Consider the following 16,803-nt stretch of genomic DNA (forward strand, 5'->3'; position numbering starts at 1 on the left):
TTCCCTTAGGATGATTCAAATCCAAAAATATTGTTTTATTTTATTTGATGCTGTTTGGTCTTACAAAACACTTGTAGGAGTAAACACGTCAAACAAATTTGGGCTCAAAAAGTGTTTTTTTTTAGTTATTATTTTCCATTTTCAAAATTATTCCATGTTAAATCTGCGTATTCTTTATGTATTTAAATTTTTAATTTAAATACAAACAAATAATAAAAATAAATACACTTTCATTTGCTTTAAACAGAACCATAAATATATGAATATAATATGTATCTAGCATTTGATTCTACCACATGTGGTTAACCAATATTAACCACAATGCATTAAGTCACGCATTCATTTGGTGAATTTGTGGTGGACAACTATAATTTTTTCAAACTGAATAATATTGTTGAAATATGTTTATTTTTTGCACCTTTAGCATGTGTGTTAATGCAGTTATTGGCTTTTTTATTGACAATAAACATAAATAATAAAATATATAAATAACACACGGCAACAAAATCGAAATCATTTTGGAGACTTTTTCAACCACTACACAATTTTGATGTAGTAGTACCAAAATTTATTATAACTTAAAAAGGGTTAGACCGATATTATTGAAGTAAACATAGAAAAGTTCAAATTTATATAACCATTAATCCGTTTATATATTGTGTTTTAATCGGCGCAGGAGTTTCGGAGTTATATTAACAAATTGAAGCAAAAAATATATTTTTTACTTGAAAATATTAAATTTTTTTGTTTTAAAGAAATCATGAAAAATCGAAACCGGCAGAAATTGTTTAGATTTATTGCTTTATCGCAAAGCCACATGTAATAGGAACTGAGATCGATCGATTGATTACTTTCGAATTTATTTACAATTTCTGTTCGTTTTCGATTTTTCATGAGTTTTTAAAAACACAAAATTTGTTATTGTAACTCCGAAACTACTGATCCGATTAAAATGCAATATATTAACTTAAAGGCTATGTAAATTTGAATTTTTTGAACTTTACTTCAGTAACATCAGTCTAACCATTTTTGAGTTATCATAAATTATGTGGAGACAAAATTCACAATTTTAGAAAAAAAATTTAAAAAAAAAATCTATTCAAAGAATTAAAAAATTTTACCATTTTTGTACTTAGGTAACCATGATGCATCAAATCTATATAGTGATTAGAGAAGTCTTTTTTGCTGTTGGCCTGTGTAATGAATGTATGTATGTTTGTAAATAAAATTCGTAACAAAGTTGTTAGTGGATTAATATTTATGTAATTAAAACTAGGAAAATTATTAATAATATTCCAACTAATTAAATTAAATGAGAAATTTTAAATTACTTAGAAATCGTTTAGCCCCTTTTTAACTGAGTTGTTAAACATTTGATAATTGTGTGCAGAATTTTTTTTTTTTATTTTAGAAAACTACCAATCTTAATCATATATAAGTTAATACGTATAAGTAATATTTAATTCAAATATCTATTAATATTACGTATAGGTCATTACATCCGTGCACAATAAAATAAATGCATATTTTAATCACAAAATTCCCATTTCACATTCACAAAACTTACTTACAAATGAAAAATTTATTTTAATCAGGATTAACATGACCTCTGACAATATTTGATGCCATTATATGTGACATTATTATCCATTGAGACAGACACATATCGAATACATCCCAAAATACTCGTTTATATTAATGAATGAATAATAAATATTTATTTGCTAATCTTTTGCAACACTTATACATAAGTGTATAGGAAATATGTTCAGACAATTAAATATGTAAATGTTTAATTAAATTACATATCATTTGTCAAACCGAAAATCTAATTTATGGTTATTATTGCTAGTTAGTTTGTATCAATGGTCAAGAATAAAAACATAAGCATTACAGGTTATTTGCCATTAAACACCTTAAAGGTCTTTAGATATGTATTGTAATATATACTTACGTATATATATGTATAGATATTTATGTATATTGAGATCATATTACATACAAAAATATATAATTTATACGAATATTCGTGGGGAACTTGAAAAGTTTTTGTACCTTTTATTTAAAACGAACAGAGAGATAAATGTTCCCAATAATATACACTAACGGGAGAAATATGTTCCAAAAACTAAATTTTTTTTAAAGAGTGTCTACTGTGACGTTATTTGTCACGTGATAGTAAACTTTATATGTATTCAAATAGCATATAGGGTAAACAAATATAGAGCTTTTTCGTAGATCGGTGCTTTGCGTTTTTCGAATTTTTTAATCAAACCTAATTTTTATTTAAGATTAGCCAAGTTTGGATTGATCTGGTGGGTACTTAGTTCGCTTAGGTGAACCAATTTTTACTTCAAACGCTTTTGCATCAAGTTCTTATACAATTTTTATATAATCCCAAAGAATTTTTTTTTCTCAAAAAAAAAAAATATAGGAATTCTTTTGGGAAAAATTTAAAAAATACGGTTCTTTTTACATGTTACAACTTTGGTCGGTGTAACTGTTTATAGGGACGAGATAGCTATTTTATTTTATTTAAAATTTTATCGCCAATATAACTGATCATTCTGTAAGCCCGCCATAGTTGAAAAGCCAAAAAAGATCCAGCTAAATAAACCTTTATAGCTCTTCAACTAAAAGTGGGTATATTTTTTGTACTGCTTATCAAGTACTATTTATGTTTTAAATTTCAGCTCATTTGGATTATAAATGTATTTGTGGTGATTTTTTTAAACAATCTGAGACTCGTGGTGAACAATTTTGAGAGGCCTGCATTAACCCTAGGAACAAATCTATGAAAACAGCTCAGCTCCTACCATTTGAAATTTCGTAATAATATCTCCAATAGTTCCCGAGACACCGAATTTTTTCCAGAAAAGTTTCTAAACCACTGTGCAGCGTAAAATGCGTACGTATGTGAAAGAGCTATGATTGGTGATTGCAATACTCTATACTGGGTTTAAAATTGTTAAGAATTATTTAAAATAACTAAGTTATATATGTATAAATGTTAAATTCTATACTCAATGTATATAACTTCACCTTCTACAAAAATGTGGTCATAGAGTAATATTTTCGTAGCAACCCTCCTATATTTCTTCGTATATAAATTTAAAGGTTAAAGAGTATCTAAATGGAAATTAATTAAATCACAGTTCATTAAACTGTTTATATGTATCACATAACATATGTACGTATGTATATAAAAACTCATTTCAACATTAAAACAAATGCTTAGGAAAATTATCTTAGAACTAAACTCGTATACAATACCTTAATAGAAAGTGTCACATAACTTGGATGTAAGCACACAACTGTTTCACTATTTATTTGTAAATAAATATCAAAAACTTGGTGAAATAAAAATTTGGTGAGGAAAAAAATTTACCAGACTTATTATGTATTGCAAGTATTTACCAAATCATGGAATTTTTAGAAACTTTAACATTTTTTAACCACCTCATGTCTTTTATATATAACTAGAACTATAATTTCGTACAAATTTCGATTATTTTACATCAAAGTAATTATTTAATGTAAAATTTTTTTAAAAATACTTAAAAAAAATGCATTTTTCCACTCTGTTAATGACGTGCTCAAAACTTCAGCATCATTGCGCCACCAGTTCAAGTTATCATATCATCCTAAGATTTTAAACATCGTGAATCTATAATAAATAGAATAATTCTATTGGAGGGATGGATCAATTCGCTATTTTTTTTGAGCACTCTAGTTTGCATACGTATCTACACATAATTTTCCAACCATTAAAAAAAGCCTGTATTTGAGATATCAATACAGATATCAATACAGGCAATTTTTTAAATTTAAAAAAAATATTTTGAAGAATATTGGATTTTAGGCAATTTGATACTTATAAGGAAACTTAGGTTTGCACAAATACAATACATGTGGATAAATTGGAACATAGTGTTATTCACAATAGCAGTTCGCTACAATTACTTTAGTATAACAGTTTTTGTATTTATAACATTTTACAAATTTCAGTTATTTTTAATTAAAATGTCGAGATAAGAAATTGACTCATCTAAAGTTTGAAGATATTCACAATTGTGCCAAAATGCGCACAATGGTACCAAAATAAATTCAGCGAAGTTTTTCAGCTTTCATACCTAAGATGTTCTATAATAACTCTTTACTTTGTACGAGAAGTGAAATTTAAAAATAAAAAGTAGCCTATTGTTCTTTCCTGCTATGGATAAACATACATTAAAAATTGCAAGAGAATGGGTCCAGTGGTTTAGGCTCCTATTAGTCACAGACAAACAAACAAATAAATAAACAGACGACATTTGACATCAGAGTCTCAGAGAATTTAATATACAGCAAGCATTTTCATCCACGAAGCTAAAATTAAATGTAGATTTTAATCTTATATTATTTTAAAAAACTTTGAAAATTAAAATTGATTTCGTGGAAATTTTATGGGAAAATGTGCATAAAATCAACAGTCAAAAATTAGTATACATTTTGATGGATGTGCGCTATATTTTATACTACCAAATCCGAAAATAAAAAGTTAATATTTTTTGGACATCCATTCAGCTTAATTACGGCTCTAGTCACCTTTCCATGGAGTTTACAAGATGCTCAGTCATATCTTTAGTCATTTCCTTCCCCTATTTTTTTAAAGAGGGTCCGGAGTTCGTGCTTAGATGAAATGCTTCGTTTTCTAATATTCCTGAGTGGTACTATAAATAATCTCTGTTTTCAGGTGTATACTAATTAGTATATGGGCAATTCCATGTCATCGTATGTGACATTTGTACGTTACATTAGATTTTGCAAAAACAAGAGTATCTGAAAAATAATTTGGTCTTTTTGTTCCATTCAGAGGGTTTTTTTTTTTTTTTTTTAAAAAATAGCAAGTTATTTCGAAACATTGTTGTCCAAAATATCGAGCCAAATAAGGGTATATCGTACGTGACATAGAACGGAAGTAAGTTTGAGGTATATGTAGAGATATGAAAACATTTTCCAATTTTGATAGGCGTTATATTTCCTTTTCTTAAAAATGTTTCCTTTACGATGCGTCATATTTAAATAAAACTATATTTGGATGACTTTATAATAAATAAAATTTAATACCGTACGTGATAGATATTTCTCTTGTAGTAAAACAATATTCGAAATTCGACCACTTTAAAAATGCTTTATACAACTTTAATGGAAAGAATTTTTAAAATATTTTTCATATTGTGCACATCTAGAGACAATAATCTTTTAAACGATATATGTTTCATAGATATTGGTGGACAATAACATACTTAAAAGTGTAACACAAAAAACGTGTGGCCTATTTATATATAAAATTCTGTAAATGTATACAAAAATTAAAAATATAAGTAGGAAATATATATTTGATTTCAATAAACAATTTTATAATAGCAAAAAACAATCAGAGTCAAATTCTATGCTAATTAGGAGCCTTAGCCTAAAACATACCAATTAAATTAAAAAATTATATATAGTCAGTTTAAACTATTATATTTGCCCTTAAAATATTGTAATAGTCTCTAAATACTTTCACATAATAATATTTTAGTGTTTTCTACTATTCAAGAGATTTTGATATTTCAGTCGTGGTTGTCATTCTCGTGGAATTTTCCATATGTATATGGAGAAAATTTTAAAATTTTCCAGGGTGTAATCAAACCAGTTTTTAAGTTTTTTAAATTTTACATAACTCCTTTGATATCGGTTAGTTTTAACATGTAGGTCATTTATATCATTAAGGGCCATTACTACAGCTTGCCTTTATAGTTAAAGGTAACTTTAAGCAATAGAAAAAGGTACCCTTAAAGTTAACTTTAACTATAAAGGCAAGTTGTAATAATGACTCTAAGCCGTAGTAATATTTTGGCTCACTTCAGTACTTTTTTTATCTTTCTTCAATGCAATTTAATAAAATAATGCACTTATATGGCAGGACCATTAAATATCTAACAAAGCATATTGATTCAATGGAAAATATTGAACGCAAAATTGGGAAAATCAAAGTCTATTTTTTAACAACAACTGGTGTGTGTCTACATTTTTATGGGAGTTTCATGAACTTATTACACAAATATTTTTTCTGCCACTCATGTGTTTAAAATAATGGTTTTACAATGTTGAGCATATAATAGACAATGTTGTTGATATTTTAACTCATTGTTATGTATTTGAAAAGGACACTGGCGAGCGAAAGACTGACAGACATTTTGACTGACTTGATGATGCCAATGATGATGATGATGTAAATATAATGTTAAACAAAAGAAAAACTTTATATACATACATATTCTTATATAAAATAAAAAACGTGTATTTAACGTATGTACCCAAGTCCAACAAAAGCTGAAAAACAAAATACGAGACAATAAACAAAATCCGAAAAGAATATAATGGTGGTCAAACAATTTGGTCACAAAGAATGATAAAGTAAATTCATTTATGAACAAAAGAAAAACTTTTTATATCTCGCTGTGTGTCCCTTTTGATGATGAATAAAGTTGGTAGCAAAAAATGAAACATATACAATTTACAAAGAAAGTTTGAAAAAGTCAAAAAGATGGGGAGAAATAATCAACAAAACGACAAAAAAAAATATCGAAAAAAATTCTATTGAAATAGATGTCATTTAATGACATAAATATGTCGTCAATAAGAACATCCGTAATAGCAGCTCTATAGCAACAAAATCGCCACCATTCTGTCACCATTAAGACTTTGCATATACTTATAACAAGAAATTATGGTAATTTGAAGTGTATTTATGTTTGTAATAAAAAAATAGACTTTTTTATAACTTTCAAAAAATTTAAATATTAAAACTATTAACAAGTTTGTTGAAGTTATTCAGTTGAAGCCATAAAATTATTGATATAATATGGTTACTTATTTTCTTTTACTTAGTAAGTATAGGGAATTTATTTTATAGATGTTTTTTCTTGTTTTTAAACTTTATATTCATGACTTTTTTTAATTTTTCTGTTATTCTATAAGCTATTTTAATGCTTCTTGATAAGCAAGGCTCCCTTTAGAGAATTTGAGATTTGGTAGGAAATTTCATGCTTTTGTTATTAGGTTTTTTACATTCGGAATGTATATAATTTGAATTTTTCTATACAGCTATGTCGAGCTACATCGAATTATGGAAATTCGATGGTGTGTTATAAATGAAATGATCAAACTTTCTGATATATCTATGTAGATATAATTGTAGAATTTTTTTTGATCCATTTTTACACAAATGGTCACAAAAGATAGATAGCTTGGAATGTATTAAGTCTTTTGATATATTTGATCGAAAATGATAATAGTGCCTTGATATAGTGTTCCAGTAAATTTTGCCACAATCCCTAATTCTCATAATTCTTTAAAATTTACTTAACGTATGTAATTCTATCCCTTTCTCATGGTCGTTCTTTCTTGATTCTAGTACTACGAATCTATATGTTTAATAATTGTTAAACATCGGAAATCGGAACACAAACGAAGAAAGAGGATCGTTTTAAATATTTATCATACCCGATTCCTACTTTGGGACCCCTGGCCGCACCTCTGGTAGACTCATGCGGTCAAAATTCAAACATTAAACTCGCCAACACATGTCAAATGTCATTCAAATCGGACTAAGGGTTTAGATTTATTTCCCTCTTTTTTGTATATACCTCTGTGCACTGTACGATGTAGCTAATTACTACGAGTTATGTATAAAATATTAGGGGATATTTGTATTATTTTTTTGAATAAAATGAAAAGTTGTGCGCAGAATTTAATTATCTAGAGCTTATTTTATTTAGAACTACGTTTTCTAAATGTGTAATAAAAATTAAGATATGCATTTTTCAATTTTTAATGCCGTTTTAAAAGCTAAAAATTTCGAAATTTTTCTAAAAAAATATTTTTTTTTTGCCAAAAAAAAAAATTATATTTCTTAAACGATTACGAAGATTATAAACATGTTAAGCTTTGCTTGTAATTTCGTTGCGGAATTTCGCGTTTTTTTCAGTTTAAACTGTTTTTCAGTTACGCGAATATATTGTTACGTTTTAACCTTTTCAAAACGTTGGTTTATTTCCTTTAAATAAACCGTATACTTTTGATTGCAAATAAAAGCCGTTTAGTAGTTTAAAAATTGTAACAACTCATTATTTATTTAAAATGTACAAAAACAGAATTAAATAGTCACTCAATGTTTTTTTATACACGTTTATAAATTCGCAGAAATACAGACACACTTTATAATGTACACGAATTCACTTGAAATTAACAACTAAAAAACAAATCATTGGACAAAATTCTAATAAGGAAACCTAAGTTGGTTGATTGTAAAAAATCCACTCCCTAACCATTTATTGGATTTGATTGTGTGTTCATTGTGAGGTATCTCGGGGCAGGTAACTCCAATGTTATTAAGGCCTTTGTTGGTTGGGTTTTGCTACCAACCGTAACAGGAAAAATATTCTTAACAACTGGTATTTGATATCAATATTTTAAACGGCGACAAGAAGTATTAGTTATTAGCCTGGAGAACTGAACATTCAAAGTTTCTGTTGAAGCTATCTTTTGGGTCAGTCGCTAAAGTATAGAATTAGAATTCCACAACTAGAGAATATCAATGGATATGAGACCTATTAATCTATAGCTCATAGGGAAAAATTGCCCAAAAATGTTTATTACTTTAAAAGAGGACGATGCTGCATTTGTCCAATTCTGTCAAATCGCATGAAATATCTATTGAGGTGAATAAATGATCTCAGGCTCTTAGTCTTTTAATATATACATAAATGGTGACTACAACTATAGAAAATACGCAAAAAGATAGTATTTTTAAACTATCTATTTTTCAATAATAATCTCTCACATAGACGGGTACCGTGTGAATTCAACAAATTTAAATATATCTAACATAATTTTATTCTACACTTTTAGCACTTTTTCCACACTTTAAATTGTCCATATTGAAAATCGTATAAAATTCAAACAAATTAAAATTTATAACATTTTTATAAAATTCTGTGTGTCTGGTGAAAAATAAAAAGGCACCAACACATATACATTTTGGTTACTAACATAAATTCAGAGTTATGTTTTTTTTTTACTAAAATATATATAGAGTTAGGTACTGCTGACAAAGAGTCGGACTACTTGTATATAATTTGGTTAGTGGCTACAGCTGCTACTTTAAACTAACTTGCGACGACTTATTTAATTCTAAATATATCTATGGTGTAGGGTTGGGTTTCCTATTCGACAATTACCGGTAATATTTTGTATGGTATTCCAGTGTAATTTCGCGAATTTCTTTATAAGTATTCCTTCTACACAGAGAACCCCAATTCGTTTTGGTAACCAAATTTTCTGCCAATCGAATATTTAGATCTTTTCGGTTCTACCAACATGAAGTCACTAGATAAACAATAATTTCGATTGAAATTACCGAATTTGTGTCAAACTTAACTAAGGAATGTAACCACAAACAGAAAAGTTTGGTCGTTAATACTGAATTATTCGATTAGCAATAAATTTGGTTAATACAATCAAAACTGTTTGCTATGTGTGAAAAAACCGACACATTTTTGTTTAAAACAGAAAAATTTACTCTGCTATAAAGTCAACTTAATACTATCGAAAATTTTAAATTTCTAATGGAATAAATAAAATGCTTCAAGAAAATAAATTTACACTTTCACAGATTTATTTCTATGATCCGCCGATAAGTGTCACCAAAAAAATGTTTGGTTTTCCTCATATAATCACCCATTTTTTCTGAATTCCTGACAACATTGGACAGCCAAAAATATTATATACTTTTTTTAAAAGACAAGCTGTGTGTTCCTTGGAATGAGGAAGTTTCAGGAACTTAATTATGAACCATATTTGTTTCCAAAATATTTATACAATTTCATAAATCATTATTCTCTGATCTTTATCAACTATTAAATTTGGGGTTCAACATAAACAAAATGCTCAATTTAGTTCGTTAAAACCATAACATTTTGTATATATATTTTATTATTTTCAATGCTGTTCTGTAGCCTTTATTCCCTAATGAATTTTAGAATCACACACAGTAGGGTGGCCCCAAAAAAAGCGGTAAATGTTCCCAGCTGAAATAAAACATTAATTCGTTGTAAGATACGATATCTCAAATTGTTTGTCAGTATTTTGTGAACTGGATCAAATGATAAAAATTTAATTTTTATAGAGTTTTTTTTTTAAGTTTTAAACAAAGTGTAATGTATAAAAGGTTTTTAGAAATTCAAGCTGGTTCGAATACTTACCTTAAAAAACAATTTATTATTCTTTGATCCAGCTCAAGGGATATTGATGTCAAAGTCAAACATTCAATTTATTTGGGAACATCTAGTTCAAAATTTATTAGAATTTCTAAAATTCTTTTCTTCTCTTTCTGATGATAAACTTTGCGATAAAAATAAAAAAAATCATTGAAACCCAAAATGTATTAACAAGGTGTCAGCGTAACTACAACAATTACAACAATACAAGAACAATAGTCATTTTTGTTTGTGTAAAACCGTGTAAAGTGTCATAAAAAAATCACAAAAACGCACTTTTATAAATTAAATAATTTTTTCTAACACTTTTAAACATTTTATACATATAAAGTGGTGACAAATACTCACTTTTTTAAATATAAAATAATCCTTTTAATCTTATAACAAATTTAAAAATGTTTGTAAACAAGCTTTTGACATTTCACAAGGCAAAACACGAGTAGAGCAAGAAATATTCAGCTGGCGTTACGCTGCCACCTGGTTAAATATGCCTTGTTGAAACCTTCATAAAGGACCTTATTATATTTTAATGTAAATTCTGATTGAAACCGGCACATCGGTCAGTTAAAGAAACATATATGGGGAATTCCACGAGAATGACAAACTCGACTGATAAAACAAAAACCTTTGGAATTTTTTAAACCGACTTTATTTAATTTTTTAATGTAATTAGTAAGTTTTAAGCTAAGATTGCTGCGAAAACTAAGCACCCAATTAGCATGTAGTATTAAATGAATTTGACTGTGATTTGCTATTATCAAATTTTTTAATGAAACCCAATATATATTTTCTATTTATTTTTTTAATTTTTGTATACGTATATTTACAGAATATATATTGTTTTACTATAAGAGAAATATCTGTCACGTACGGTATGTCACGTATGATATTAAATTTTATTTATTCTAAAATCATCCAAAGATTGTTTTTGTTTAAATATGACTATGATTGTAAAGGAAAAATATTTGGTTTAGTGTAAGAAATTAAATGAAAACATAACGCGTGTCACGATTGGAAAATGTTTGCATTTTCTACATGTACCTTAAAATTACTTTACTTTTATTTAGCTCGATATTTTGGACAACAATGTTTCGAAAGTACTTATTATTTTTTTTTTAAATACAGTATCTTCTGAATGGAACACAAAGACCAAATTATTTTTCAGCTACTTTTATTTTTGCAAAATCTATTTTATTTTTGCAAAATCTATTTTATTTTTGCAAAATCTATTTTATTTTTGCAAAATCTATGTCAAGTACGATGACATGGAATTGCACATATAATGTTTTGATATTTTTATTATTTAGGTAATCTATCTATATCCACAAAACTAATTATATGTAACATATTTAAAAAATCATTGCCCTTACAGGCTTACAGATTATGAAAAAATAAATTGAATTGAATTGATAAAGCTCCCAAAACACTGACGGCAGGATAACAATTTTGAAAAATGATCTCCACAAACAAACTAGACTTTCATTTTAGCTTGTAATATCGACAACTTTTTTATCCCCAATACAAACTGAGCCACCCCAATATACATGCATACATACATCGTATGTGCATAAGTATGTAGATAATTTATGAATGGATGAATTGAGCAAAGAATTCTATAAAAATATCTACTATAATAATGGAAAAAAAATAAACTTTTAAAATATATTAAAATAAAAAAAGAACAAAAACTAAAAAAATTGCCTTTGGGTTTGTTATGTAAATTTTTTATAAATTTTGATGAGATATTTATTTATACACTATTATAGATTTAAAAAAACAGAAATATCTTTATTATCAAGGCAATTGGGTAGATTTAGTTTATGGTTTTAGTGAACAGTGGTATTATTTAAGCAGTTTTCATGTAGTTAACTATTTAAATTAAGTTTATATTAACCCTTTCAGACATTAAATAGAATTAGTTGAGACAAAAAATTTCAGCGTAAGTAAAAGAGGATGCTAATTAAGAATATGAAGTCAAATTACAGGTATAGCGTCTCATCTGCCTCCCAGGTGAGGTGAAATATATTGGACGAATTTTTTTAAAGGACATGTATCTCATAAATAAATTTTAAACAAGTAAAAAAGTATGGTCGGTCAAGCCCGATCATATACTACCCTACACTAAGTAAAAAAGCAAACAAATTTTTTTTAAAAATTTCAATAATTTATATTTGTGAGTGATTTTCGGAAATGGGCCTTATATAGGAGCTATGACCAATTATGGACCGATCAGCATGAAATTAGGTCGTGTAATTTATGCCTATATTAAAGTTAACTGTGTTGAATTGTGTTTTACATGGACAGCCAGCCCGCCGACCAGCCAGTCGGACGGACGGACGTCGTTTAATCGACTCAGAAAGTGATTCTAAGTCGATACTTTAAGGTGTTAGACTAATATTTTTGGGCGTTACAAACATATGCACAAATGCATTATACCCTCCACACTATGGTGGTGTACGGTATAAAAATGAATGTAATTAATTGCACTTAATACACCAATAGCTAGACTAATACTCAATTAATACTTACACGTTTTTTTATAGTTTAAAATAATGTAATTTTCATTTTAAGCAAGCATTGAATATTACTATGTCTAACACATTCTTATAGAATTCTAACGAACTTATGAAAATAACTTAATTTAACAAAAACCAATGAAAAATTAGATGTTTAAATCACATAGATATGAAATCTACTAAAGACTCTTTTGATAACGCTATTCTATGAAATCTACTAAAGACTCTGTTGATAACGCTATTAATTGTAAAAATCTATCCACTTGCGTCAAGTCTACATAACTTTAAAAGAAAAAACCCAAATGTCCAATATATTGGACAAAATGTCTGCAAGCGTTAAATTTTTGAAGCTAAATTCATGCTTATTGATATTCCAGGCATTACTTTTCTGCTTCTGTGTATGTATATATGTATTTATAATACTATGCAACAAAATCAATTTTTTTCCAAAATTACAAGGTCCGACCAATAAATATTGATAGAGGAGACAAAAAAAAAATAAACGTGTATCGGCGTTTTGAAAGTTTACATCTGAATTTTATTTGAGGGGGGGTTAAAGTTTCCCAATTCTGGCACATTCTTATTGTTAATCGGTATAAGAAACCATGTGATCCTTATATTTAAGGTATAAATTGTATTAAGAAAATTTATGTAAAATGTTACGGAGAACATTTTTGTAGAATATGTTAACCCTCTAAATCCTCAAGGCATGGGCCTTTTTTGTCCTTCTTTTAAAAAAGTGCAAAAACCACCATTAAAACGTCGATTTAAGGGGTTAAAATGTTCCGCAAAAATATCCGTGAAATTTTACTATAAGTCATTGAATACACCAAAACGGAAAATTCAACCGGAAAGTCAGAAATAAGACACAACAGAAGAGAGCTTAGGTCTTAGTACCCCAAAAATTTAGCACAAAAAAAATAGTTCAAATTAAACCAAAAATATCTTAGTCATTTTTCCACTTCATTATCATACAATGTCCAGCATATTTCAGCGATACGCGAATGAATGCTTTTGAATTTATAGAGAGATTGTATGGTAATGAAGTGGAATTGCCTTGAGCTAAACAAAAATAATTAATGAATACTTCCTATCCAAATTTGCTATCGAAGGTAAAATAATAGAGATATTAGTGATTTTTAGTTAAATTTGAACTTTATTTTTTCATGCTAAATTTTTAAATACGAAATTGACCTTAAGCTCTCTTTTGTTGTGTCTTATTTCTGACCTTATGGTTGAATTTTCCGTTTTGGTGTATTCAGGGACTTATAGTAAAGAGTCTCGGATAATATTTTTAAAGAACATTTTAACCCCTTAAATCGTTGTTTTAATGATTTTTTTTGCAAAAATGTTCTCCGTAATATTTTACATAAATTTGCTGAACACATTTTATACCTAAAATGTAAGGATCACATGGTTTCTAATGCCGATTAACAATAAGAATGTGCCAGAGTTGGGAAACTTTAACCCCCCCTCAAATGAAATTCAGATGTAAACTTTCAAAACGCAGATACACATGTCTTTTTTTTCTTCTATAAAAATATATTGGTCGGACCTTGTAATTTTTTTTTGGTATTGTACAATAAAATTATCCAAGAAATGAATACAACTATTAATGTAAATGAAAACACTTAAATATTCTGATTTGTCGAAATCAAGCTTATTTACAATGTTGATTAAATTCATTTGTGGTAAATTTAGATTTAGCTAACTTCGTCAATTAGCAACTCAACATTTGCAAATTAATTTACACTTATAATCCTTAACAGATTGTATATCAAGATGTAGGTTTATATATAAACTTGTAAGTGCATACATATTCTCCCGCACAATTCACTAAGAGTTCAAATAATTAGACCTGCCCTTAAAAATTATTTTTGTTTTGGATGGGTTTTATTTTGTTCTTTAATAGCTAACATTTGTGGCCATTCGAACTTCTTAGTTCTTTAAATATTTTCAATGTATGAAATAAATCTTATCATCTAGAGAGCATTATTTGTATAAAACATTATTCAAATGAAAAGTAGCAAAGTTTTATGCCTTTTATTTGACCTTACATTGAGCAAACATTAATTTACTTTTAATTTAAGCATATTTTAATGCAAAAAAGTGAATAAACAATGAATAATATATGGGCATTTCTATTATGGCGTGACGTGATATTTGTTCAACAAAATGTTAAAAAAAATAATAAAAAAGTCAAATTTGTAAAATAAACTTATTTCAGTTTAATTTTACGTGGATACCAAAATTTTTAAGAGACTTATATGGGAGCTATGACTAATTATGTAACGATAATTTTAAAATCACAACTCCAACTTATTTGGAGAGAAATTCGTTTTGAATTGATTAACTTTTAATTTTTCGGTCTGGATGGACTTTTCGGTGGAAATGCCCATATATGACAATATTTCATAAGTTTCATTTAGGAAAATTAAGGACCTTTTTATAATTGGATGCAGCTCTCCAAATATTGACGCCAGCACAAACAATTTTAATTGAGAACATCATCATATGAAAATTAGCTACTTACCTAATATTTCTACGGTATGAGTAATTTCACGTGGTTCCATTGTTGCTATTTGACAAATATAATCACCCGCATCCTGTGGCACAGCATCACGTATTTGCAGATTAAAACCGTTGACTAAACGTACACGTGGATCAGGGGTAACTTTAACAGAACCAGCTGTTAATATCGCAATGCCACGTTTCCAGGCAACGACATAAGGATCTGTAAGAGGTGCATAAATGAAATAATTATTAAAATAAATGTTTTCATAACAAAAAAAAGGAAAGTATGTAATTTACAAACAGACATATGTACATAAGTATAAGTGATATTTATTTATCAGTCAATCATACGCTACCGTACACTTTCAGCTGTAAGTATCTAAGTATTATCTGAAAAGTCATTTATTGTTGGGAGATAAGGTTTGTGATTTCAGTTTAACAACAATATTATGTTTTGTAAATCTAAACTATGCTTTCAATTAATTAGAAAATCATCTATGGATATATGATAATGGAGGTGTAGTAGGAAAATTCTTCACATAAGGGAAGTAAGAACGGAGCTTATAAAAAACTTTTAGCCTGCCTTCTTAAATATACTCCAATTTAATTTGTAAACCTCAATAGAATATATTTACATCTTATAATTTATCATATACATACATTAGTAAATTTAATAAATTTATCTTTCAAACGAATTCAATGAAAAAAATTTAAAAAAAAACATGTATTCCATTTAATAGCAAAGGTATGTATGTAAATGTAATCTTTGTGTGTAATATCAATAGCAGAAAATCTAATTAAATTTCTCATTATGCCTTTCAGTACAAACCGCAAAATCATTTACATTTACTGTGAAAAAAAAGTGAAATGTAAAACTGAAAAGCAAGACAAGGGTGGCTAATAGGTAGACGATATCGCTTGCATGAAGACATACAAGTATCAGTCGATGGTAATGCTGCTTAATCAATTTACAGCCATAGGGTATCAGATGTATGGTGGCACATCAAAAAGTTATACAAAGCTAAAATAAGGCAAACAACAAAAAAAAATTTTAAAAACACTTACAGGAAATGATATGAAATCTATAGGATTCAATCAATACAAAAGTGATATGCAAATGAAAACGCAATCAAACATCCGTTTGTTTGTTTGTGGTATACTTAATCAGCATAACACATACATAAACTCCTACATACACATAATACGCAGACATCATAGCATTAACTAAAAATTTGTACATACATATAAGTAAAGTTCACTTAGTCCTGTGTATTAGCGTTGCCCCAAAAAAATTTGTTGATGTTCTCAACTAAAATCTAATTTTATTCATTCTAAAATACCGCTTGTCAAAAATTTTGACCTGGCTTCAGTAATTTGTTAGCTGCATCGAAAGACAAAGAGATAATTTTTTTATGATTTTTTCATATTTCAATGCCGTACCTATAAGAGGCGCTTTCAATGCCGTT

At 27.7% G+C, this 16,803-nt stretch overlaps 1 protein-coding gene across 1 annotated transcript in view; it reads right to left on the bottom strand.

Annotated features, from left to right (window-relative positions):
- Positions 1 to 15,556, bottom strand: part of LOC135952873 (basement membrane-specific heparan sulfate proteoglycan core protein) — a 111,796-nt gene extending 96,240 nt beyond the window's left edge. Inside the window, exon 1 of the mRNA XM_065502717.1 lies at positions 15,357 to 15,556. Within this exon, the coding sequence (XP_065358789.1) occupies positions 15,357 to 15,396 (40 nt within the window). The 5' untranslated portion in view covers positions 15,397 to 15,556. The remainder of the gene's footprint in view (positions 1 to 15,356) is intronic.
- Between the last annotated feature and the right edge of the window lie 1,247 nt (positions 15,557 to 16,803).

Source organism: Calliphora vicina, chromosome 1 (assembly GCF_958450345.1).
Source record: "Calliphora vicina chromosome 1, idCalVici1.1, whole genome shotgun sequence".
NCBI lineage: Eukaryota > Metazoa > Arthropoda > Insecta > Diptera > Calliphoridae > Calliphora > Calliphora vicina.